The sequence below is a fragment of the Trichosurus vulpecula genome, chromosome 9 (assembly GCF_011100635.1).
Source record: "Trichosurus vulpecula isolate mTriVul1 chromosome 9, mTriVul1.pri, whole genome shotgun sequence".
NCBI classification, from domain to species: Eukaryota; Metazoa; Chordata; class Mammalia; order Diprotodontia; family Phalangeridae; genus Trichosurus; species Trichosurus vulpecula.
Window position 1 is genome coordinate 189390382 of NC_050581.1, and position 27034 is coordinate 189417415.

General features: G+C 43.1%; 1 protein-coding gene across 1 annotated transcript in view; it reads right to left on the reverse strand.

Annotated features, from left to right (window-relative positions):
• The window catches only part of AVL9 (AVL9 cell migration associated), a 70232-nt gene extending 45953 nt beyond the window's left edge, over positions 1-24279 (reverse strand). The window contains exons 1-3 of the mRNA XM_036738387.1: positions 24121-24279; positions 3512-3632; positions 1010-1095 (exon numbers count right to left, since the gene is read on the reverse strand). Of these exons, the coding sequence (XP_036594282.1) occupies positions 1010-1095; positions 3512-3632; positions 24121-24207 (294 nt within the window). The 5' untranslated portion in view covers positions 24208-24279. The remainder of the gene's footprint in view (positions 1-1009; positions 1096-3511; positions 3633-24120) is intronic.
• Between the last annotated feature and the right edge of the window lie 2755 nt (positions 24280-27034).

Here is a 27034-nt window from a genome sequence, read left to right on the forward strand (position 1 = left end):
AGGTCAGACTGTGTCTCAAATGGCCAAACTGGCCAAAGACGACAATGTAACAGAGAGGGGGAATGCAGCTGTGGGTACCCCATTTGAAAGGCTAAACAGTGTGTAGGGAAGGAAACGCAGGAGGCCTCATGATCCTTCAAGATCAGGTGAAGGAAGGAACTGGCACGTTTGATCTGCAGAAGAAAAGACCTGGGGGACATGAGAGCTGCCTGAAAGCCTGCCCTCAGGGGGCAGGACCAGAATGGGAAGTGAGGCCAGAAGGCAGGCTAGAGCCAGACTAGAGGTGCTTACCCCCAAACCAAGTAATCTGGACTTTCGTCTACAGGCAATGTAGGTTTGGGAGCGGGAAGGAGGGGCACAGCCAGACCTATTCCTCCAGATTATGTGGCAGCTGTGTAGATGACGGATGGTGGTGAGCAGGGCTCGAGGAGGGCTAGTGGTTTTGTAAATGGAGAAGTGGGGATGGATGTGAGGGATGCTGCAGAGATAGAATCAGCAGGAACCTTGGAAACACTGGTGTGAGGGCTGGGCACCATCAAAGATGGAGGACAGCTGTGCATTTAATTCAGGAGCCACACTAGCAGTCAAACTTCGGCTTAGGAAATGATCGAGAAGACACTGAAACTTTAAAATGGTGCTTTAAGAAATATTTCCACTCCATCTTTCCAATTATAAATCAAAATCCAGAAATGGAAAAACCCAAGGAAACAACAAATCACACAGCAGGAAGTTACTCTGGATATATTTTGGATAGAAAGAAAGTATTTTATAAAATATAAATTGTAATATGAAGATATGTGGGGTATCCCAAAAAGCTTAGTGCAGTTTGAAGCAACTAAAGCCTAAGATGCCCTAAGACTTTTGGGACACCCTGTATAATACATATATGTCGTATCATTCTAAACTCAAGTTAATGCTACACCACATAAACTTGGAAAAATGCCTCCAATGGCCTGCATATGGGCAACCTTATTTCTAGCTGGATTTATTTTTCTATCAATATACATACCTTGGCTTCAATCTGTCTGTAGCAAGAGACACCATATACTGTCATTCCATTTCCATTTCTGGGGGGCAGGTGGAAAAACACGGTATCTAAGAGACATGCAGATAAATTGTCTTCAATTCCAAAGGACTCATGATAAAAATGCTCTCTCCCTCCAGAAAAGAACTGAGGGAATCTGAGTGCAGACTGAAGAATACTTTTTAAACTTTCCTGATTATTCTTGGGGTTTTTCTGGTCTGTGTTTTCTTTTGCAACATGGCTAATGTGGAAATATGTTTTGCATGACTGCACATGTATAATCTATATCAAATTGCCTGCCTTCTCAAGGAGGGGGGACGGGAGAGAGTGAAACTAGAACTCTAAATTAAAAAAAAGAATGTTAAACATTTTATTTACATGAAATTGAGAAAAAATAAAATAAAAATTGAATGCAAATAAACTGTCTTCAATAACATGAGAAAATGATGTTCTGTGTTTTTATCCATCCCCTGGTCCCAAGAGCTATTGTTTGGGCATTTCTAGCACCATTACGGTAACTGCGTTTCTCACTGCAGCATAAGTGAATAGACCATACCCCATGGCCCTTGGTGGGCTGAATCACCACAGATTAAAGATTCGGTACAATTTGGAAATAATTTTCCACATTTAATAATATTATTTTGAAGTAAACCAAAAGAGATTGAAATTCAGTCTTTTGAAAATGGAATCCGCTGTGCAAATTGCTCATTAGGTTGGAAAGGGCTGCGAGCTGGAGGGGTGTGATTATCGTCAGCTTCACGTTCATGGCCTTTTTCATTTCCCAGTACAATGGTGGCACTTGGCAGGAGCCACTCAACAAGGCTGTGATTACAGCCCTCCCCACCATGACCTCGGGCTTCAAAGAAAGGAAAAATAGAGGTTGGGGCCCCTGACAGGAGAAGGTGGGAGGCAGGAGGCAGGAGGGGGAGAAAAGGAAGGCCAGCCAGCATGGGGGTTCACTTCTGCCCGGGGAGGGGGTTTAAATCAGAATACTGGCTTCCTCAAACCCCCTCCCCGCCCCCACCCATACCAGCTCTGTGAGGGGACTAGCACTATACGGCAAAAGCGCTGTCAGGAAAGGCGACGAGATGGTCACTCATGGAAATGCCAAGGAACTCAACAATCTGGAACCAGCCTATCCTAAAAAGACAATTAACTCTCGATTTTGGCAGTAATGCTTTTACCTCAGACCAATTAAGAGAAAACAGATTTGTGTTCCACGAAAATTGTTTCTCTGTGATTTAGAAAAAACAAAACCAAAGCAAAACACCCAAATGTCTCTTAGGACGGGAACTGCCTGCTCGGGAGCCCTCTCGGTAGGTTTTGATTTCCCTGGGGTGAGTGAGAACTACAGGCCCTCCAGACCTCAGTAGATACCCTTCACTAATTTCTTCAGCCAAAAGACCTTAGGGTCACAGACACCATCTGGGCCTAGGCTTAAACCCGCTCCAAGACTTTCCCACCTGGTCAGCCAGCCTAGTCAGAGCCAGCATGGAGAGAGGGCTTGGCCTCTAGGAAGCCAGAGCCATCTTGAATGTCCCATTGGAGAAGGCTTCAGTGGTGACCCTAACACACTCCCCCAATTCAGACTACTGACTCTCTTTCATCCACACCATGCAAATGGTAAGTGGAAACTGAGGCACGTCTGAGGCATTGCCTCATAGCCATGAAAGGCCTCATGGTCTATGGCAAAGAGTGTTGGGTTTACAGCCAGAAGGCTTCAGTATGGGGGGAGGCCGGGCTCTGGAGGACTCCTTTGTCTCTCCATCTCCTCCCTACCTTGTATTATCACACTGGCTCTGTGTGGGGAGGGGCTAGGGACAACTGGGTGATCTGTTCTTTGTATTGCCAGCAACTGACCCACTCCATTGCTCAGAGCAGCTACTTAATAAATATCTGTTGAACTGAATCACACTCATTTAGGGGGCTGTGATAAGGACCAGCAGAGTTAGGGAAGGCAGGTAAGTATTGTTTGAAAAACCTGGAATATGGTTCAAGAGTAATTACAAGGAAACTGGAATAAAACATAAATATCTTTCTTAGCTGGGGATAGAAATTTTGCCCAGCATGCTCCCTGGATGCCATGTGCAGCAGAACCTTAAAAGGAAGGAGAAAATAATGACTCGGGAAATGGTTCAGCCACCCTGCCGCTGCCTCCCCGCCCCCCACATTCACAACAGCCACGGGGACCAGGGACATAGGAGTGATTCCAATCCGGGCTTTGTTCCTCGGAGGCCTCAGAAGCACAAATCAAGGCATGGCTACTCCCTGCTTAGGTGGATTAACACTTGGCACAGTCTGTACTCTGATCCCTTGAGGAGTTCACAGGCTTCCTCCGGCAACCATGGAACTTATTAAGAAATGTCTGAGTGTTCCGGGCATCACAGCAAAACCCTCCAGTAGTTTCTGATCCATGATATAATCGCCCACCCCTCTAGTGCAGGACACCCCAGCTTCTCCACTGCAGGCCTGGCCTCCCTCTCTTACCCTCCTGGTAGTTGTGAGCTCCATCAGGCAAGGCAAGGAAAGGCAAATACTTCCACTCTTCGGGTAAAGTGTGGCTGTCATGGCCTTCTCCTGTGATCAGGGGAGGGTATGAGAATTCGACCTAAAGGAGAAAAGAGTGTGTTAGCTAGAATACTGGAGATCAAAAGGATGCCCTGGCAGACGGATTGGTGTTCAGGTGTGTCCGATTCGCCGTGATCCCATTTAGGGTTTTCTTTCTCCAGCTCATTTTGTAGATGAGGAAACTGAGGCCAAGAGGGTTAAGTGACTCGCCCAGGGTCACACAGCTAGGAAGTGTCTGAGGCCACATTTGAACTCAGGAGGATGAGTCTTCCTGGTTCCCAGCCCAGTGCTCTATGCACAGTGCCACCTAGTTGCCCCACTACTGATAGATAGCAGAGATAGGCAGATTGATAGAGCATGTCTTAAGTGCTTACTATGTGGTAGGTGCCACAGTAGAGTGTCGAGTAAGGAGGACATGAGTTCAAATCTGGTCCCAGACACTCCCTAGCTGTGTGAGCCTGGGTGAGTCACTTAACCCTATTTGCCTCAATTTCCTTATCTGTAAAATGAGCTGGAGAAGGAAATGGCAAACCCCAACAAAACTCTAAATGGAGTCACAAAGAGTTGGACAAATGACTGACTCAACAACAAAATGTGCTACGCACTGTGGCAGAAGGAAAAAAGGATAAAGGTCTGGGGAAAAAAGCAGAACAAAAAATGGAGATCTAGGAAAGGGAGGGAAGCAGGAAGAAATCAAAAGTGAAAATCATAACGAAGATGAATGAGAATGGCAGACCATCCTCACCACTTTTCTCTAGTGACACTGAGGAGTTAGGGCGCCACAGCCCGCCTGTTCCTGCTTTTGTAGGCTTTATGGGAAAATAGAACTGGCATTTCCTGTCCAGACTCTTTGTGGGGCATCTATCAAACATGTATGGTACCTATTTGATAAAGGAGATGATAAAACGAATCAGAAATTGTCTTGGCCCAAAAGCTCCTGATTTAATGGGGAGATAAGCTCATTCCCCCAATGCGCTGGCCTACTTGGCCAATGTTGCAGCTCAAGCTTCCTTGTGCTCCCCCCACTCCAATTTGATGAGTAGGCAGCAATCAGGGGAGGGGGCCCTGGCCCTTGTAGAGTAAACAGGCTGCCATGAGTCCTGGGACAGTCCAGAGAGAGACTGATGGGGAAGGGGGGAGAGGGCCACACTAGTGCTGATACTTGGACAGGACTGTTTTCCCCTCATGGATAGAGAGAGCAGTGCCTATGATTCCACAAGGAGTGTTTAGGGACTTCAAGATATAGAAGAAGGTGGGGGAAGGGGATGCTAGCCTGGGCACAGGGCTGCCAGCTCAGAAGGAGCAGTGGTGGGTGGGTATTTAATCATGGAAACAGAGAGGGATTGGCAGGCCTGGGTTGCTTGGGAGCCAGTGGCACTGCTAGCCCTTGTCGGGGGCGGGGGGGGGGAACACCTTGGGGTGTGGAGGGGGAGGTTAGCACCCTTCCCTTCCCAGAGGACACAGGGGTGGAATGAACAGAGATGGGAGATCACACCATCTGGTTCAACTTAATTGAATTAGGAGCAGGGCTAAGCTTGCCTCCAGCTTCCCGTAGCCAAGACTGACAGAAAACAGGGGACCTTCTGGGTCGAATGAGCAGAGGGATGGGAGTCACCAAGACAGTCATGCTGTCTGACCCAACAGTCTTTTCTTTTTCTCTTCCAATGAGCTTCTGGAGCTGCTCTAATCTGGGAGCCATGGAGCTGCACAGGACACAGCCCAGGGTCACTCAGCTAGCATGGGTCGGAGGTGGGCCTCCAGCCACCACTGATAGATAATTCTTAAGGTTATCATGAAGAAGGAACAAGAGAACATAGGCGGGAAGGCCAAGAAGCCAAGGTCCCTAGGCAGCTCAGGAACTCCCTCAAAAACAGGGCAATGACCAGACAGAAGTAGGACACATTTTAAAAAATGACATAAAATTTCCGTTGAAAGTGACCATATTCTGGGGCACAAAATTAAAAATAAATCACCCAAAGGCAAAACTTTAACTGTGAGGTTAACGGATTGTGGTCAGTTTTCAGCTGTAGGGAAATAAATCACTTTGGCTTCTGTGGAGAGTAGGAAGGGGTGGAAAGCTTCAGGTTGCCCAAATGACAGTAAGGGAGCCACAAAACACCACTGGCTGCAGTAGAGGGGAGTCCAGGTGAGTCACCTCCCCCTGGAGAGAGCGGATGTGGCACTGACAGGAGCCCCCAGAGATGAAGATGCTAAGGATAAGGTGCAAGCTCCTCAGGGGCTTCCTGGCCTGGCCCAGCTCTCCTCAAAGGCCTTGACTTCACACAGTCTATGCTCCAAACTGGCAGCCAGGTGCTGTTTCCCTTCCCTCTGGGCCTCATGCCCTCAGCCTGTGAGGCCTCACCACCTTCCTTGCTTCTGCCTCAACAAATCCCTAATTTACCTGAAAGCTCAGTTTGGGTGTCATCTAGTACAGGAGGCCTAGCTTGATCACCCCAGCTGCTCCCCTTTCCAGCCCTCCCTTTTCCCACCATAGGTAATGCCCCACTCCAGGAAATTACTTTGCATATATTTTGTATTTAATTTTCTAGACACATGTTGCTCTGTTCCAGTGGAATATAAAGTTCCTTGAGGATGGGGACTGCTTTCTAGCCCCAGAACCTGGCACAAAGCCTGGCCGTAAGGCAGCCACCTTAATAAATGCCTCTTTGATTAAATACTACACTTTCACTTCTTAAGAATATTGCATCAGAAGTCAACAAACATTGATTAAGCCCCTACTACGTGCCAGGCGCTGGACTAAGCGTTAGAGATATGCAGAAAGGCAAAAGACTGTCCCTGTCCTCGAGGAGCTCCCAATCCGATAGGGGAGACAATATGTAAATAAATATAGTCTGCACACAAAGGATACATACAGTCTAAATGGAAGAGAATCACGGAAGGAAGGTAAGAAGTAAGGGGGATCAGGAAAGGTTTCTTGAGGGACAGAGGGCTCAAGCAGGCATGTGACCTAAAGCACATTCAAATGCTATGGGAAACGTTTAACAAAATAAATAAAAATACCACAAAAGAGAGGTAACACTGAAGTTACTGTGTAGCTCACAGATGCCCTGCCCCGCTTCTGGCTGAGGCAGACATCACTGTGGTAGAAGATGGGCCTGGAGGCCAAGATGAGGAGAGAGGTGTCCAGCTCCAGGGGGCTGGAGAATGGACTGGCCTGGGACAATGACCAGGGCCTAGAGTCTCCACAGCTAGGAGGCCAGGATCACTGGGCTGAACAGTACATGGGAGGGGAAGGATAGAGAGGGTAAGGAGACTAGAAAGGGGTGTATGTGTGTGTGTGGGGGGTGGTCTTCAACCCAAAGAGTCCAACCCTCCACATCCTATTCTCTCTGTAGGTGCTCACTGCCTCTCCCTGTGGAAATACAGCACATGCCAAACTCATGGGATGTGGGCAAAGCAGCAGCCAGAGACAGACTGGATCATTAATCACTTATATTAACAAGGACAGTGGAAAAAAGAAAATCAATGAGGTGAGTTGCCAGTTAAGGATGTTGGGAAATGAACAAATTAAAGAACCAAGAGCAAATGAGAAATTGGCAGAATTAAAGGAGAAATTAATAAGATGGGAACTAAACTAATCAAAGAGCTGGGTAATTTAAAAAAAAAAAGATCAATAAAATTAATAAGGCCTTAGCAAATTTAATCAAAAAGGGAAGAAAATCAAATGACCAAAATCCAAAATAAGGCAGGGCAGATTACAACAAATGAAGATTTTTTTTTCCTTAAGCTGATAAAAAATATCCATCTGAAACCAAAAGCATTGTCTTTATGGGGAAACATTAGAAGTTGTCTTGCTAAGGAAATAGGGCTGTTCATTCTTATTATTTTGCTATTTAAACATATTTTTAAAAAAAATGCTAACTATAGCAAAAGAATAAATTTAAGAAATAACCATGAAGAGCTTTTTTAAACAAAATCTAGCTGTGAAGGGTAGGAAGGTTAATTTAACCTCAGTAAATGACAGCAATGTAGCAGAGCCTGAGTTTGAACCCAGCTGCTCTGACCTCAAATCCTCTCTTTCCACTTCACCATCCTGAAAAATAGTTTCAACAACCTATTTTGGTAGAAGATAACCCGCAAAAACCACCAGCATTCTGTGCGTCACTCAAAAGAAGAAACTTATAAAAAGAAAAATACCATTAACAATAATGATGCAACACTACACATGCCAATTTACAGCCAAATCACCAAATGGACGATTCTTAAGAAAGCCCGCCCCCAGTCGTCCTCCCGGGTGCCCAGCTTCCCAATCCGGGCGTCATCCTCCTTCTCAGTCATTCCACGGATCTGACCCCTTGCCTCGTCTGAAGGTTTCTAGCTCCCCAACAGCTCTGGCATTCGCTTATTCCTTCTCTTCTACTCACACAGACACCACCTTAGCTCATCAGGCCCTCATTACCTCTCACTGGGCACATTCCAAGAGACTCTACTTTCTCCTTGCTTGAAGTCTCTCCACAACCCAAGCCTCCTATGTGCCAAAGTGATTTCCCTAAAGTTGAGAATGGACCACATCAGGCCCACACTCAGTAAACTCCTGTGGCTTCCTACTGCCTCTGGGATCAAAGGGAAAATCTTCTCAATAACTTTAGCAATACTAACCCACAAAAAATCAGCAGCATTTTGACACGATAAAACCCAGGAGACAATAACAGAAAGGTGAGTCCCATTCAAAAGAATTTCAAATGCATAAAACCTTTAGGAGTCAATCTACCAAAGGATACTCAATGTTTGAAGAGATAAATTTGTAAATATCCCCTAAAAAATAAAGAACAATTTAAATAGATGGAGGAATAGTCATTGTTCGTGGCTAGGCATACCAATGTAGCCAAATTAAAATACTGCCAAAGCTAATTTACATATTTAGTGCTATACCTAACTACCAAAGAGACACTGTTCAAAGTCAAATAAAATAGTAACAAATTCATCTGGAAGAACAAAAAGATCTAGAATATCAAGGGAAATTGAGAAAAAAAGGTAGGAATGCAGAGGGAAATCAGGGTTAGATCTTAAACTATATTAAAAAGCATCAATCATCAAAACCATTTGATACTGGTTAAAAATGAAAAGTAGAATATTGGAACAGTCTTGACAAAGAAGAATCAGAAATCATGGAACTCAATAACCCAGTGTCTGATAAAGCTGAAAACATAAATAACCTGAGAAAGAACTCACTATTTGATAAGAACTGCTGGGAAAATTAGAAAGCAGTATGGCATAAATGGAGAACTAAGAGAAATTGATAAAAACAAAAATAATTTCCCAAGTGATAGGTGTATATGAACAAGTAATTTTCAAAGATAAACTGCAGTCTATCAAAACCGTACCAAAGAATGCTCTAAACCATGAAAAAGAAGAGAAATGCAGATCAAAACAACTTTAATGTTTTACCTCAGACTAAGCAAATTAGCAAAAATAGCAAAAGAGAGGAAGTCAACGTAGGAAGGCTTGTGGAGAAACAGGCACACTAATGCACTGTTAGTGGAGCTGTCAGCTGGTACAACTATTCTAGAAAGCAATTTGGAATTATGCAAAGAGAGTGCGCAAAATGTGCATACCCTTTGACCCAGATATTCTACTGTTCTACTCCAAGGAGGCCATTGACAAAAGAGAAGAGTTCCATAAACACCAAAATATTTATAGCAGGCTTTTTGTGGTAGCGAAGCATGGGAAACAATGCAGATGCCCACCGACTGGTGGAACAAATTGGCACAGGAATGCAACCGAACAGGACTGTGCTGTAAGAGACAACACAGGTGACGACTGCGGAGAAGCATGAGAAGGCTTTCATGACGTGATGCAAAGCAAAGTAAGTAATACGCACAATGACAATAACAACGTAAATGGAAACTGACGGTCTGCACACAGTAAAGCAACACACTCCTCCCTCCTTCTGGGCAGCAGAGCGGGAGGAGCTGCATGAGTCCACAACCTTATCTTTAGTGTCACATTTGTTCAATGTGTTGATTGGTTTTTACAATTCTTTCCCACCTCTTTATTCTTAAATTATTACAGATTAATGTTCTCTCCAGGCAATTGTGGACAACATTTGGGTCTTTAATGGATGGGTTTCTGAGGAAATTCAGAGGTCTATACAGGGATTTGTCATCTGTTGATTTATGAAAAATAGGGAGCTTCTAATGTTTCATTCCATCTTGCTAGGCATTAATAAAACGATAGCTATCCCTTACATGGTATTTTAAGGTCTACAACGTGCTTTACAAATATTACTGTTTTATCTTCACAACAGTCCTGGAGGGTAGGTATTATTCCATAAATTTTGCAGATGAGGAAACTGAAGCAGGAAGTAAGTAAGGCTGAGAAGCAGGATTTGAACTTAGGTCTTCCTGACTCTAGGTCCAGGGTACTATTCAATTAAGTGCTAAATTCTTGCAGTCTATCATGATGCGATACACAAGTCCTACCATTTCCTTGCATGATCTGCATTCACTAAGTCTGTGCTCCTTCCTTAAAGGCAGTCCTGTAAGTTCTGGTGATAATGACCTGGTCCCAAATTGTCATCATAAATCTATCAAACAGACGAAGAATTCAAAGTGTTCTGTTCAGCTCCAGAGGGGAGAAGTGGGAGCAATGAGTGCAAGTGCCAAAGAGACCAATTTAAGCTGTATGACTTAAGCAAGCCCCCTCCATGAAATGGAGAGTGAGCCAGATGGGGAAGGGGTTGCCTTGGGATGTGGGGGTTTCCCTTTCCTTGAAGGTCTTCAAGCAAAAGCATGGACTGGACTAGACAGCCGCTGAGGTTCCTTCAAACACTGACCTTCCAAAATTACACAAGTTTTTCAGAAATCCAAGATCACAGAACCTTAGGGGGGGAAATTCTTACTAAAAAATGTTGGACCCTTTGGTCCAGTAATATGTCTACTATTCCCCCAAAAGATTAAAGATGAAAAGGACCATAATACAAAAATATTTATAGCAATTCTTTTTGTAGTGGCAACAAACTGGAAAATGAAGGGTCGTCCACTCTTTGGGGAGTGGCTGCCCAAACTATGGAATGTAAATGCAATGGACTACTGTACAGCAAGAAAAGGCAAAAGGGACAGTTTCAGAAAAACTTGGAAGCCTTGCACAAATTGATGCAAAGTAGAAAGTAGGACCAGGAGAACAATTTCCACAATAACAATACTGTTGTAAAGAGTTTGACAAACTTAAGAATTCAGATAAACTCCACGATCACCTTTGATTCCAGAGAACTGATGATGAAACGTGCTCCACCAGAGAGGTGATAGGCTTAAGTTGCAGAACATTATCAGACATGGACAATGCAAGAATTTGTTGTGCTTGACTCTGCATATTTGTTTTTACTGTTCTTGGTTGTGGGAGGTGAGAAAGAGAGAAAATACATGCTTGTTAATTAAAAAAAAATTTTTAATCGTTGAAAACTATAGTAGTACAGCAAAAGGGGGGGCAGTAATTAGATTTCTCTCTCACCATAAACTACAATAAATTCCAAATGGACCAATGATTTAAATATTTTTAGAAGCTCACATAAAATTGGAAATTTATTGAGTGACAATGCTGTTTCAATTGTGGGAAGGAGAAAAATTCTCGGCTATTCAACAAACAGAAGAAATTATAGGACACAAAGATAGAGGTGATTACATGAGATTTTTTTGTACAAGAAAAAGTAATGAAAACAGAATAAAAATAAAAAGACTGGTGGGTGGGGGGAAATCCTATAAATCCAAATTGCCTTTGCACAAATGAGAAAGGCATAAGCTCTGATTATTACCTCCTGTGATTCCAAGACGATTGTGGAAGCTCTCCTGCATTGGTTTAGGTCAAATATGGAAACAAAGGTAGATCTCAGATGGGGCCAGTCCCCCCAAATGAACAGATATATGAAAAGCCCTTCCCACTTTGATGTGAAAGATTATGAAAGCTTATTTTAAACAGAGTTTAATGTTGAAATGTGTTGAAATGTTTTGCTCAAATTTAGGTAAACTCTGTGAGCAGTGATCTTCAAGGCCAAAAATAGGGATGTAAGGCCAACCTAGGACCCCCTATAGCAATGAGGCAGGTGATACGTGCTGCTGGGGGCTATTATTTCCGTTTTCGAGCTGTTTCCTCTATCCCTTTTCATGATTTGTTTTGAAATTTTTCTGAAAACTGAAGTCAAGGTCAGTGGTCTATAGTCCAGGGACGACAACTGTCTATTTTCTGAAAATCAAGAGAGATGCCTTTCTCCTATTGTGTGACATTTCTTCCATTCTCCTTGACCTTTGGAAAAGTGTCCCAGAGGATTAGCCGTCAACTTGGCCAGTGCCTTCAGGCCCCAGGATGCAGTGTTCTGAGACTGGTGACTTGAACTTATCAAGGACAGATCGATGTTCTCTAATTATGTCCTTGTTTAACTTGAATTTAAGCTACCAATTAGCCATTTTTATTCTGTCCTTGACAATCCAAATGTCATCTCCTTGGCAGAGATAACAAGCAAAAGAAAGTTTTCTCTGGCATTTGCCTCATCATCATCCCATTAACTCTCATCCCATCAGCCTTCTTGGCTAGTTTTTTTATTCTATCTTGTTAAAGATATGAGCTTTTGAAAGTAAAAAATAACAATAATTTTCATTTCTAAAGGGCCTTAAGGGCAAGACTTCTTGCTGCCCTGCTCCTCTTTCCAATGAAACTTAGCTGCTGATCACATGGCTAATTAGCTCATTAGTTTCTTTCAAGATGATAACGAATGGTACACGTGGGGAGAGCCCCAAATAGGGCCCCCCCCATCTCAGGAGACGATGCCCATTTTAAAGACCCTCTGAAGGTTCATACTAGTCCCTGGCTTTTATTGCCCAATGGTGGGGATTTCAGCCCAGATGGGAGAGAAAGGCAATGCCCCGAATACTATTGGCGTTATGAGGATCAGCTCTCAGACCACACAGCGCAGGTGGGCATCTACTTTGCCTACGGCAGAGGCTGGCCCAACATGAAAATGTCTGTTCTAAAGGAAACAAGGCTACATCTTTAAGAGCTGGTGTTCAGCAGAGGCATGCAATCAGTGACTTTGGGAAACAACTTGGGAAGAAGCAAAAAGACAAATGAAAAGCAACGGCTCAAAGATGACAAAAGAAAATTCTCAGAAATATTATCTCAGATTTTAGATGTATTTAGATGTAAGGAGTATTTTAGAATATCAAGCTCTCAATTGGATTCATATTTTAAAGAGCAGTGGAAGTGAGGACAAGGTCTACTCACAATCGTCAAGCACTATTGGGGAGGTGAGTGGCCTGGAAACCTTTTCTCTAGTCCTTTAGGACCGCCTTCCATGCCCAGGGTCCCTGTGTTTCCTCCTACCCTCTTCCTAGAAAAGATGGCTATAAGATCTAATAAACACAAAGCCTGGTAGAGTGTAGACAATGGTGGATTCCAACAGAAGACATCTGAGGTTAAATCCAGGAAATCTGTCACTTACTGCTAATATGACCCTACAGAACCCCAAATCTGTAAAATGGAGATATGTATGTAATACTTTCACTACAGACCACCCACACAACTGAGTGGTGGAGTCAAAAGGGAAGGATACCTATAAAAACTTTGTAAAACAAAGTGGGGACTGTGTGTGCATGTGCGTGTGTGTGTGTCTACTGCAGAAAGAGAACAGGCTGAAAGCTATGGTTATACTTCATATGAAAAAAGAGAAGCAAATTACACATAACAGGGATCTAAAATCTTTTTCTGATCTATGTATTTGGAAATGTCCATTTTATTTAGTGTTTAAGTTTAGAAAAAGATAAACTTTTAAAAAATGTTACATAAATCCAAATGATTACAAACTCAATGATCCAGAATAAATCACTCCAAAGGCTTGAAGTCTCCCTTCTCTCTTAGTATTTTGAGATCAAAGTCTTGAGACAAAAGGCAAGAAGATCTAGTCTAGGCGATCTTACCATTTTTGTGGCCCTGCCGCTGCTTTGGGAGTCTGGGGAAGCCTATGGATGCCTTCTCAGAATTACCTTTTTTAATCCATAAAGCATAGTATACAGAACTATGTACTATAGAAACCAATTATATTGTTGAAATATAGATCTCAAAATATTTTTAAAAAACCCCTAAGTTCAGAGATTCCAGTTTAAGAATCTATGCCCTAAGGGGAGAATTCAGCGTTATAGAAAGTTGGCCCCTAGGACTAGCAGGGTCTTTTCTGGTGTCCCGCAACAAGCATTATGTTCCCATAAGGATAGGTAGCAATGTCTATTCTTTCAATCATTACATGTTGGTGGTGAATTATGCACCTTTTCAACCTTATGCCTCTTGCTTACATCCTTCCATAGCTTCTACCACACATTCAGGAAGCCTTCCTCGAGTCTAGGGCTACTTACCCTCTTTCATGTCATAGAACCCTTGGGCAAAGGGGGTAAAGCCTATGGGCCCCTTCTCAGAATGTTTTTAAATGCACAAAATCAAACACATAGGATTCCAAAGGAAATTATCTTGAAAGGCAGTTTACAAAATATTTTTTAAAACAAGTTCTCAGAGCCCAGGTTGAAATGAGGTGGGAGCTTGGTCCTTTCCCTGGGGACCCTTGTCAGCAATAACCCATTTTCTCTGTCCCCACATCTTTTAACAACCTGTGGGTACTAGCAAAGCACCTGGACTGGCCACATGTGTCCCTTGCTCTGACCTCATGACCCATTTCTTTTTTCCAATCCTACATTTTTTATTTATCCCACTACTTCTTGAAATCATTGCTGGTAATAGGCCACAGAATACTGACACTTCTTTGCCCTTTGAGTCACTCACGATTGTGATTCTTTGGAGACTGTAGTTTCCATGACTCATAGTCACACAGCACACCAGAAGAATATTGTCTAAGTATCATAAACTCTCATAATATTAAAGTTGTAATAACCTTGGATATCACAGGATCATGGATTGAGTCATCAATCATGCTTTTCCAGTAGAGAATGGTAGAGCCAGAGAGCTTCACCATGTGAAGGAAGTCTGCAAACATGACAAATCTTTGTTATGTTAGTCATCAAACCAAAAAGTTGACAAGCTCATATACTTGCCAGAACTGGTTTTAGTCCAGAAAACAAACAGCCTTGCTTTGATCCACTGTCCTCCTTAAAAGTAGCCAATAAGAACCCATCGATTATCTATCAATCCCCTATCCCCACATATCTAAAAATTTAAATGCCTCTCCAAGCACTGAGTGAATTCGTCCTACTGCAAGGAGGAATAAACATCCTTGTCTGTTCCACGGGGTAGGAAAAACAGACCAGTCAGTCAATAAACATTTACTAAATGCCTACTATGTGCCAGGTACTGTGCTAAGGGCTGGGAAAAGCTCCCTTTGAATATTTCAGTATTGTCCCAGAGTGATTTTTTTTGGCAGTGGGTGCCAGAATGGGTTGGGAATAAAGGAAACTGATGAGCCTGAGTAGGTGTAGACCCACCAGGGTTGGTTCCTTTGGCAGTGGGTGACAGAACGGACTGACGATAAAGGAAACTGAGAAGCTTGGTTAGGTACAGCACATCAGAGTTGGTTTGGTGAAGCAGAGAAGTCAGAATTTCAGAAGGTGCCCCAAAAACTTCAGAGATAGAAAGTTTTCTTAGTCTCCCCTGGTTATGTTTTTCCTGATCAATTCCTGAAAGGGTCTGTTGAACCTGACTCCAATGCCAGTCACCTCTTCCAACATTACTGACACAAAACCAATAGGGCTCAAGCACAAGGCTAGAGACACACTGACATACATCTCCACCTTGATCTCAAGGAAAAGGACCAAGTTCTAACCAAAGAATGTCATGTCTGAACAGGTGCAAAAAATTAAGGAAGGGGGAGGGAAACCTAATGAAATGTTACATTAAAAAAAAGACTGACAGAGGAAAAGAAAGGGTTGGGTTAACATATAAATCAAGAATGAAATGACTTCAAACAGTGAATGTCAATTTAACATGTGAACTAGTAAGTTATTTGATATATAAGCGGCGAACATTTCTGGAGTACTGTTACTAACACCAAAAATTGATATTTACTTTCACTAGCTCGACCCAAATAAAAATAAAAATAAAATCACCAGAGATGTTTGATTATTATAATATCCAATCATTTTCTCTCTGTTTACAACACACCAAAATACAAAGCTGAAAAAAATATTGCTGCCACAAATTATATCCTGACAAAATTATGGCACAAATGATCCTTCCTCTAGTTTCTGAGACTCATAAAAAATGCCTTCATTGGAAGACATTCTCACCTGATGATCTCTATAAAAGCATACCTAAAATTTGTGAGATGCAGCCAAAGAAGTACGTTAATGAAAATTTTATATCACTAAAGGTGCACATTAATAAAAGAGAGAAATAGCAGATCAATAAATTAGGTATGCAACTAAAAAAACTAGAAAAAGAACAAATTTAAAATCCCCAATTAAACACCAAAATGAAAATCCTAAAAATAAAAGGAGAAATTAATAAAACTGAATGTTAGAAAATCCAATAAAATAAACCATTGGTTACTTTTATTTTAAAAAAAGAATGAAGAAAACCGAATTACTAGTATCAAAAATGAAACAGCTGAATGCACCACCAATGAAGATGAAATTAAAGAAATTATAAGGAGATATTTTGCCCAAATATATGGCAGCAAAACTGATAATCTAAGTGAAATGGATGAATAATTGCAAAAATATAAACTGCCCAGATTAACAGAAGAGGAAATAGAATACTTAAATAACCCTATCTTAAAAAAAGAAGTTAAACAAGCCACAAATGAGCTCCCTAAGGAAAAATTCCCAACACCAAATGGATTTACAAGTGAATTCTACCAAATGTTTAAGGAACAATTAATTCCAATACTATGTAAACTACTGGAAAAAACAGATAAATGAGTCCTACCAAATTCCTTATATAACACAAATATGGTTTTGATACCTAAATCAAGGATAGCAAATACAGAGAAAGAAAACTATAGACCAGTTTCCTTAATGAATATCAATGCAAAATTTTTAATAAAAAAAACTATCAAGGAGATTACAGCAATATGTAACAAAGATTGTACACTATGGCCGGGTGGGATTTATACCTGGAATGTAGGGCTGGTTTAATATTAGGAAAACTATCAGTATAACTGACCATAATCAATAATACAAACAACAAAAAAAATATGATTACATCAATAAATGCAGAAAAAGCCTTTGACAAAATACAACACCCATTCCTACTAAAAACACTAGAAAGTATGGGGACAAATGGAACCTTTCTTACAATGATAAGTAAGATCTATCTAATATCAAGAGCAAACATTATCTATAATGGGGATAAGCCTTCCCAATAAGATGAGGTGTGAAGAAAGGATGTCCATTATCACCACTATTATTCAAAATTGTTCTAGAAACGCTAGCTATAGCAATAAGACAAGAAAAAGAAATTGAAGGAATAAAACAGGCAATGAGAAAACAAAATTATCAATCTTTGCAGATGATATGATGTTATACTTAGAGAACCCTAGAGAATCAACTAAAAACTAGCTGAAACAATTAACTTTAGCAAAGTTGCAGGATGTAAAATAAACCCAAACAAATCATCAGCATTTCTAGATACTACCAACAAAACTCAGCAGCAAGAGATAGAAAGAGAAATTCCATTTAAAATAACTGCAAACAATATAAAATACTTGGGACTCTACCTGCCAAGACAAATCCAGGGACTACATGAATACAATCACAAAATGCTCTTCACACAAATAAAGGCGAATCGAAACTGAACAAATATTAATTGTTCATGGGTAGACTGAGCCAAGATAATAAACATGACAATTCCACCTAAGTTAATTTACTTATTCAATGCCATACCAATCAAACTACTATTTTAAGGAGCTACAAAAAATAAAAACAAAATTCATCTGGAAGAATAAATGGCCAAGAATATTAAGGGAATCAATGAAAAAAAATGTGAAGGAAGGCAGATTGGCAGTTCCAGATTTCAAACTATTTTACAAAGCAGTAATCATCAAAAACAATCTGGTACTGACTAAGAAACAGAGTGGTGGATGGGTGGAACAGATTAGGTAAACAATGCACAGTAGTAAATGACCATCATAATCTAGTGTTTGATAAACTCAAAAGATCAAAGATATACTCAAAGACTGGGGTAAGGACTCACCATCTGACAAAAATTGCTGGGAAAACTAGAAAGTAGTTTGGCAGAACATAGACATAGACCAACCACTCACACTGTATATCAAGATAAAGTCACAATGGATAAATGAGACATAAAGAGTGATATCAGGGGAGCATGCAAAAATGTATGTCAGATCTATGGATAAGGGAAGAGTTTATGACCAAACAAGAGACAGAGAAGATCATGGGAAGTAAAATACTGTTGGTTACATGAAATTAAAAAGCTTTTCCACAAACAAAACTAATGCAACCAAAATTAGAAGGAAAATAGGAAACAGAAAAAAAATTTACAGCAAGTTTCTCTGATAAAGACCTCATTTCTCAAATATATAGGCAACTGAGCCAAATTTCTAAAACTGCATCATTCCCCAGGTGATAATTAGTCAAAGGATAAGGAACAGTTAGTTTGCAGAAGAAATTAAAGCTGTCAATAGCCATATGAAAAATGCTCTAAAAATTGCATAAAGAAATGAAAATTAAAACAACTCTGAGGTATGACCTCACACCTATCAGATTGGCTAACATAAGAGAAAAGGAAAATGACAAATGCTAGAGGGGATGTGGAAAAACCTGGATACTAATGCACTGCTGGTGGAGTTGTGAACCGGTCCAACCATTCTGGAGAGCAATTTGAAATGATGCTCAAGGAGCTATAAAATTGGGCATACCCTTTGACCCACTACAAGGCCTGTATCCTGAAGAAATCAAAGAAAAGGGAAAAAGATCTATTTGTACAATAATATTTATAGTAGTTCTTTCTGTGCTGGAAAAAATTGGAAGTTGAAGAGATGTCCATCAACTGGAGAATGACCGAACAAGTTGTAGTATATGAATGTAATGGAATACTATTGTGCTGTAAGAAATGACAAGGTGGCGGGGAGGTGGGAGAACAACCTGGGAAGACTTATAAGAAATGATGCAAAGTAAAGGGAGCAGAACCAGGAGAACATCATGCCCAGTAATAGCAACAGTGCAAGGATGATCAAATGTGAAATACTTAGCTACTCTGATCAAGATAATGATCTAAGACAATTCCAAAGGGCCCATAATGAAACATGTTATTTACCTCCAGAGAGAAAACTGATTAACTCTGAATGGAGATTGAAACACACTTTTAAAAAACTTTTGTTTGCCTTCTTAAGGACAGGGGAGGGGTGGAAGGGAGGGAGAGAATTTAGAACTCAAAATTTAAAAAAAAGCTTAGAAATTTTTTATATGTAACTGGCAAATATTTAATGAAATAAATAAAAATATACTGCATTAAAAAAAAGGTGAACAATAATTAAAGTAACCAAGAGGGGCTGAGAAAGCTGTGGACGCTTTGGCCATTCTAGGAATTAAACAGGAAAAGTGACTAACTTGTTCCTATATGCTGGCCCAGAGGTTCCACTATTGGCCTAGAACCTTGAAGCTATTCCCTGAAGACTAGCTTGTCCCACAGTGAGAACCTAGGAAGCATGTCTGGTGAGTGGAGAACTGCTGAACAAGCTGTGGTAAGTGAGTATGTTGGGCTGCCTTGTGCTGGGAGGGCTGGAGTCTGGGAGACATGAGAAGCTGGGCATGAAGTGAGACCGAAGGACAGATGGGAGCTGCAGCAGCATCCCTCTGGTTCAGAAAGCACAACTCGGTGTTCACACCGAAATCAAAGGCCAGAGAGCTGAACCTGGAGTCTGGAGGACCTGGGTTCAACCTCTCCCCAAGCTACTTCCTGGCTGTGGGACCTGGAGTAAATCTTCTCCACTGCCTACCTGGATTCCCTCATTTGTAAAATGAGACAGCTGGACTCAAGTCAAGCCAACATCTTTATTAAGCACCTTACTCTGCTCTGGCCACTGTGATGATACAAAGAAGACCAAAACAGCCCCTGCCTTCAAGGAGCTCAGTGGAATGGGGGAGATACCTTGCACACAATGTTGCACAGACAAGATACATCCAGGAGACACGGGAGCTAATCTCAGACAGAGGCATAAGCATTAAGGGGGAGTCAGGAAAAACTTCTTACAGAAGATGGACTCTTAGCTAGGGCTTGAAGGAAGCCAGGGAGGCCAGGAGGTGGAGATGAGGAGGGAGATCCTTCCAGGTACTGGGGATAGCTAGAGAAAATGCCCAGAGCTGGGAGATAAGTATAGAGATGAAGGAATAGCGAGGAGATCAGCATCGCTGGATCGAAGAGTACGGGGGAAGAGGAAGGTGTAAGAAGACTGGAAAGGTGGGAAGGGGGCAGGATATGAAGGGCTTAAAGAGTCAAGCATGGAAGTCCCTATCTGACCCTGGAGATAACAGGGAGCCACTGGAGTTTACTGCAGAGGGAGGTAACTTTGCTTTCAACATCAATTTGACAACTGAGTGGTGGGTGGACTGGAGTGAGGAGACACTTAAGGCAGGGAGACCCACCAGAATGTTTGGCAAGAGTCCAGGCATGAGGTGACAAGGGACTGCACCAGGGAATGACAGTATCAGAGGAGAGAAGAGGACTCATGGAAGAGAGGCTGGAAAAGAATAAACAACCGGATTTGGTAACCGATCAGATATGGGCCCGTGTGTAAGAGTGAGGAGTCACAGGTGAAAAGTGCCTTGGTTGAAAGACTAGGCAGGACGGTGGTCATAAGGAAGGAAGGAAGGAAGAGGGGAAGGTTGGGGAGAAAGATAACTCGTTCAGTTAAGGACATCCAGTTCTAAAGGCTAAGTCTCCACATCTGTTCTACCCGTGATCTTCTCACGTCTTTGTTACTTGTACTTCGTTGCAGGATTTGTTTGGGCGCTTGTTGAGAAGCATCTTTTGCATCAAGACAAAACATAGTAATAAATTCAAAATAAATGGGGAGGGGGTTAAGCATGGGGAGTGTGATTATGGGATCACAGGCCTTTTCTTGACACTTTTAACCACCTTAACCATCCTTTATCTCCCAATCAAAACAGCTAAGCAAATCCTTTAGAGATCTAAATCTTTCTTGGTATTTTAGGTTAAGAAACTGTTGGTTAACCAGATAACCAGAGATAACCACATTGTAGGTATTTTAAGTAATAAACTGTATGGGTGTGTCAACCAATATAACTGACAATCAAGATGATTACATTCTAGAGGCAGTATGGTCTAGTGGAAAGACCACTGGACTTGGAGTCTAGAAGGCCTCATTCCAGACCCACGCTGTGTGATCATGGGCTGCTAATCTAGGAACTGAGCTTTGGTTTCATCATCTGTAACATGGGGAGAACAATGACCATTATCTCACAGGTGGCTGTGAGGTTCTGATAATCTATAAAGTGCTTTGCAAGTTTTAAAAAACTACTTGGGTCAGTTATTATTTGGAGTAGAACAACAAATGATTTTCCGATTTATACCCAGGAAGGAAACATAATTGGTGTCCTGCCCAACACGCTCAATGAAGCGCTGAAGTGATGTCCAAGGCCCGGCTTCCTCCATCATCCTTCCAATCTATGCTTCAGTACCTTTCTTCCCTTTCTCCCCTTTCTCAGGCAGACTCTGTGAGCAGGAATTCCAGATGACCATGTACTCACTACCTGTATGGCTCTGGGCCCATAAACGAAATTCTCTAGGGTTCCATTTGTTTGTCAGCCAAATGAAGGGGTTGGACAGGAAAGTATTGGTGGAAGGAGATCCCACAAGGGGAATTCCTTTCTTGTTAAGGAAAGTGATCAGCAGAATCAGACCAACCCCGGCCCCCCAGCCCCATACACACAACGACCACACATTCACACACAAAGCCAAAGGGAACGGAACTTCCAGCTTCAGACACATTTGGAAGGAGATGCAGCAGAGGTATCCTTTGTTGTTTAATCCTAACTTTGCTAGATGTTAGTGTGTGGTTGTAGCCTTATGGAAGATTTCAGTCTTTGTGTACTCATCAGATTACTTGTTTCTGTTGATAGTTATCAAGTTTATAATAAAAATGTGGATTGGATTGAAAAGCTGGCCTCCCAAGGTTAATCCCCAGCCCTTTATTACTGCCTGGGAAGCACCTTTCTTTGGCAGGCAGTCTTCCAGAGAGGAGAGTGAGTGCCCCAGAGTGTGAGGAGCGGGTAGGTCCTCTGATGCAAAGTCTGCCTCTCTTAGTAGGCCAGTCGGCTTTGCTCTCCATCCACCAAGCTGGCCTCTCAATTCTCTTCTTTCCAAACCTAAGTCCCTATTTTTTTACTCATTTTTGTTCCCCTGGAGCTTTTTTCAAACTTCCTCCTTAACAGCTCATATGCTTTTTACCTCAAGGACAGGGATGAGATACCAACTATTTGTACTCAAATGATTAATCCATTGTTAGCCCCTCTGTTTGACACCTGAGGCAGTGAGGTGGAGAACAAGCTTGACTTGCAGCCAGGAGAGACCTGGGTTCAAATCATGCTTCTGACTCAACGTACTGATGAATCCTGTTTCCTCATCAGGAAAAGGGGGATAATTGCACTGAGGCTCAAACAAGGTCATGCTGGCAAAGGCTTCTGCACCTTGAAGGGGCTGAATATCACTTGTTCTTATCCCATGACCTTGGGTAGATTACTTAGCCTCTGATGGGGCTAGAATAAGTCATCTCCATGTCCAGGCCTAAATACTGGAGCTCTTAGGATTTCTGTAACAAAAACTGTTCTGGAATGTGCTTTGGTATCTGGAACAGAAGTTTCTGGAGAACAAGGACCTTCACTTTTGTCTTTGTACCCCAAGTACCTCTCACAATGTAGAGAACGCAGGGCGCAGTTAATGAGTGCTAGTTGAGTGATAAATCGGGGTAACTGTTGATACAGAGTATGGGCTCTTCTCAGTTTATTGTACGTTATGGCTTTGTGGCCTTCTGTCTCTTTTGATACAGAATCCAACTTCTGATTATTCCTCTACTGGGTTCCCAATTCAAATACTCATGAGATAAAAGAACTGCTAAACAAGTTAAAACATGTTTTCATATCTGAAAATGATTTACAAGGCAAATGCATCTCAATTCTCTGTGATTTTCTTGGCTGGGGGCTTTCCCTCATCAACAGAGATTGCGAAACTTGTACATCTTAGGAGATGGTCTATAAGAATTTCATTTGGCCAAAAAATTCACCACCCTGGAAATCAACCTGGTGATTCAGTGAATCACGGCCTCAGAAAACAGACAGACCCCCCCCCCCCCCCAGGACAGCCAAGTGTTCCTCCTCAAAGCCTTTCCAACTCACTAGAAGGATGCTGGAGAATCCATGGTGCCAGTCACACCACGGTGAACAGAAAATAGAAATTCTACTATGCCTCATCATTGTGAAGGAAACACACCCCTAATATCAACACACATAAGTCCAACTAAGAGTCCAAGAGGCCCAAGCAGGAGCAACAATCGGAGTCCAACACAGCTACTGGAGCCACTGTGAGAGGCTCCAGAAGGAGCAGCTTCCCAGAGCCCAGAACCAGTGCGATCCTGGGCTGCTGCCCTGAGGCTCTAGAGAAACCCCATAGATAGGGCCTACCTGAGACAGCTCTTACAGTGAACTATGGCCCTGGACCACCCCATCACTTCATGGAGGAAAGTGGGGGCTGCAAAGCCAGTCATCCAACTGCAGAAGGGAAGACAAGTGGTAAGGTCAGAGGTGGTCAAAGCTAGAAGTGGCCTGGAAGATCACGACGTGGCCCTGGGTCCACTGAGAGCCCCACAGGGGTCCCTGGAGAGGCTTCTGGGGGAACCTGTGCACTTGGATGGGAACAGTATGGGGCCCTTCCAGGCCCCCTGGTCTGCTATGTAACCCTATAGGTTCTGCTGTCTGCATTGAAACGCGTCCTTCGGAGGAGGGTCTCCACACTACCAGGAGAGACCTGGGAGGGAAAAGATCCAGAGCCTTCCATTCAGGCCCACATCCTCACTGTACCCTCACTGTACGAGGCTCAGAGAAGGGACCGGCCCAAGGCCACGCGGTCAAGTGGGGTCGGGCCGGGCTTGAGGTCAGAGCTTTGTGTCCACTAGGCACGGTGGAGGAGACACCCCCAAACCCGGGGCTCTGGGGAGGCCCACAGACGAGAGAATGTCTACTTCCTCCCGCCCCCGCCCCCAGTCTCCCCAGGTCCCGGGCACTCTTTGCTACCCAACAAGGCCGGAGGAGGTCTCCAGAGCCCCCAGCCTCAACCCCAGGCGACTCCAAGCGTCTGGAGGGCAGGGGCCTGCTCACGTCTGCTCCGCCCTGGTGACTCAGTGTACACAGAAGGGGCTTCATAAAAGTGGGCAGGAAACGTGGGGGGGGGGGCAGGTGGTGGGGGCGGGGTGGAGGCCAGGACAGAGTCAGGGGGACACACGAGAAGGGGGAGGGGAGACACGCGGGGGCCGGGGGACACGTGGGGCCGGGCCCACGTGGGTGGGTGGGGGGCTGAGCCCCCCGCCACGCCCCTCCCCCGCTCACCTGGCAGCCCTTCTTGTGGTGGAAGCCCACCACCACGATGTGCAGCACGGGCCCCCGCGGGCCGCTGCGCCCCCCGGCCTTCTCCATGGGCCGCCCGACCCGGGGCTCAGGACCACAGGGGACGCCGAGGCAGCCCCCGCTAGGCCCTCCCGCCGCCGTCGCCTCGCCGCTTCCGCCTCCGCGTCACCTGATCCCGCCCCGCCCGGCCCCGCCCCGGCCGGCCCCCGCCGCCGGGGAGGACGAGGAGGCGGGGCCGGCGAGGAAGGGGCGGGGCCTACACCGCGGGGAGGAGCGGAGCCAAGGGCCAGGAGGCGGGGCCTGCGTTGCCCAGGAGACCTGGCCTCAAAGGAGACGCCGGGGAGGGGGCGGGGCCTCCTCCTGTGGTCCCTCCTTTTCCATCCTCCAGTCCTGCCCTGGAGCAGCAAGATCTGGGTTCAGGTTCCAGTTCTGCCCTTACTATCTGGGTGACCTGGGGGGTTAATGTAGATGATCAACAACAAACTTTATATGACCCTTTAAAGTTTGCAAGATGTTTAGTCATTTTGGTCATATCTGACTCTTCATGACCACTTTTGGGGTCTTCTTGGCAGAGAAGTGGGGTGGTTTTCCATTTCCTTCTCAATTTACAGATGGAGAAACGGAGGCAAACAGGGTGAAGTGACTTGCCCAGTGTCACACAGTCAAGAAGTATCTGAGGTCACATTTGAACCGAGGTCCTCCTGACTCCAGGTCCTGCGCCCCCACTTGCGGAAGGGTACAACCCTGGGAGGGAGGCACCAATATTATCTTCATTTTTGGACATAGCTATCTACTGCAATGAGAATGTTGTTTGGCTCAAGGCGGCCTGGTAGATAGATTGGTCCTGGACTCAGGAAGCCCTGATTTGAAATCTGGCCTCAGACACTTACTAGCTGGGTGGCCCTTGGCAAGTCACTCAGCTTCAGTTTGCCTCAGTTTCCTCAACTGTAAGATGGGGTTAACAATAGCACCTATCTCCCAGGGTGGTTGTAAGAATCAAATGAGATATTTGTAAAGCACTTAGCGTAGTGCGTGGCACACAGTAGGCATTTTATAAATACTTATTTACTTCTGTTGAACTATATGTGTGGCTAGAGTGTCAACGGCAAAAGGATGGAATAAAGTGTGTTTTGGAATAAATCAGTTTTTAGACCTTCTGTAAATATGAATTGTTGATGTCTTACATGTGAAATATTTGTCCACATTGTCATTGATTATCCCATCATAAACTAAGCTAGAAAACAAAAAAATTTAATTTCAGTGGAGGAACGGGTTCTCCTTGAAGAGACAAGGGAAGCAAGGGAGGATTGTTCTCGTCTTGAATCTAAAGGCAACGTGAAGTTAATCCTAGAAACTTGCTTTTTTCATCATTTGAGTATTTGATGAACATAAGCAAAAAAGACTACTTTGGGATGTCTCCATTTGGGAGGTTGAAGGGATAAAAAAAAGTTATCAAGAATTTGAAACAATGCTCTATACCAAGGAAACATGTTTTAATAATCAGCAACTTCAACGTAAATTACATCTTGAGTGGGCCCAGGATGTGATAGTGAAAGATACGTTAAAAAGGCAGGCTCAGAGTGCAAAACCAAAAGAAATCAAAGGTCTATAGATCCAGAAGATTCATGACTAATGGCATGAGTATTTCCACAAGAAGATCAGAAAGCATCGGTCATGTCAAGCAAAAAAAAGAAACCATTAAAAATGAAATAGGCTATATTTTAACAAATAGGAAATTGTAGTAAAAATAACTTCAATCTGACCTTAAAGCCAGCTAGTGATGTCAAACATCGGGAAATGGATGTTTGCCTTGATTATCACTTCTTCCTTCAAAGGTTTAAGTGATTAAACCTATTTAACAACGACCACGCAATGCTTCAAGAATTTGGTACTTGACTGACATAGAACAAACCTATTTTTCCTCTCATTATTCCATTAATTTCTTCCATTATAATTAGAAGGGAAAGCATATTTTCTTATTCTCAGTTCTCTTATTTCTCCAAAGAAGGCAGAGTGGCTTGATGGTAGACAAATGAATGGCTTGGAGTCAGAAGATCTTCCTTTGCCCAGTAGAATATAGGCCTCTTTCAGACATAAGCAGTTCACTTTTTGCGTTTGTTTCTCCAATACTGTGGGCTTTGTAAAAAAAACCAAACCAAACCAAAAATATTTGCTGAATTGACACATCCCGGGTGATACCACCAGGAGCAACTCTTTGGCCTCAGGGTTCCCGTACAACTCTTTTAAAACTGTAAATTGTAGACCAGTCTGCATTTGCAGTAAGTTTCCACATAAAGAATTCCATACATTGATGAAATTATATGTCTAGACCAAATTAAAATAATGCCCAAAATTTTATGAACAAAATTTCTCTAAATTCATGGCTCAGTATTTCATTTTGTACAGGTTGTATTCCAGGTTCTTCGGATGCCCCTTGTCCTTGAAGAGCTCACTGTGATCCTGGTTGGTTCTTGGTAAGTGATTTCCACACTCCTGTGGGCTTGGTTTTTTCTTTCCCATTGGAGTGTAGCATGTCTGTGCAGCTCACATTTTGAGTTGTTTTATGCCCTGTTGAAGTCCTATAGATCCATTTTGATTTGACTAGTTTTTCCAATTCGAGGAACCTTTCCTTGAGAGTTTCTGGAATAAGGTCTCTATCTCCCCCATGCTAGGAATTCACTCCTGCCTCATCTCTACTTACTGGCATCTCTGGCTTTTTTCCCTTCCCAGTTAAAATCCCATCTTCTACAGGAAACTTTTCCAAGCTATCTTGATTTTACTAATAATTTCTTATTTATCCTGTATACAGCTTGTTTGTACATTGTTGTGTTTGTCCTTCATTTTCGAAGAGGACCATGACCTCAGGGAAATGATGACATGTCTTGCAATTGACTTT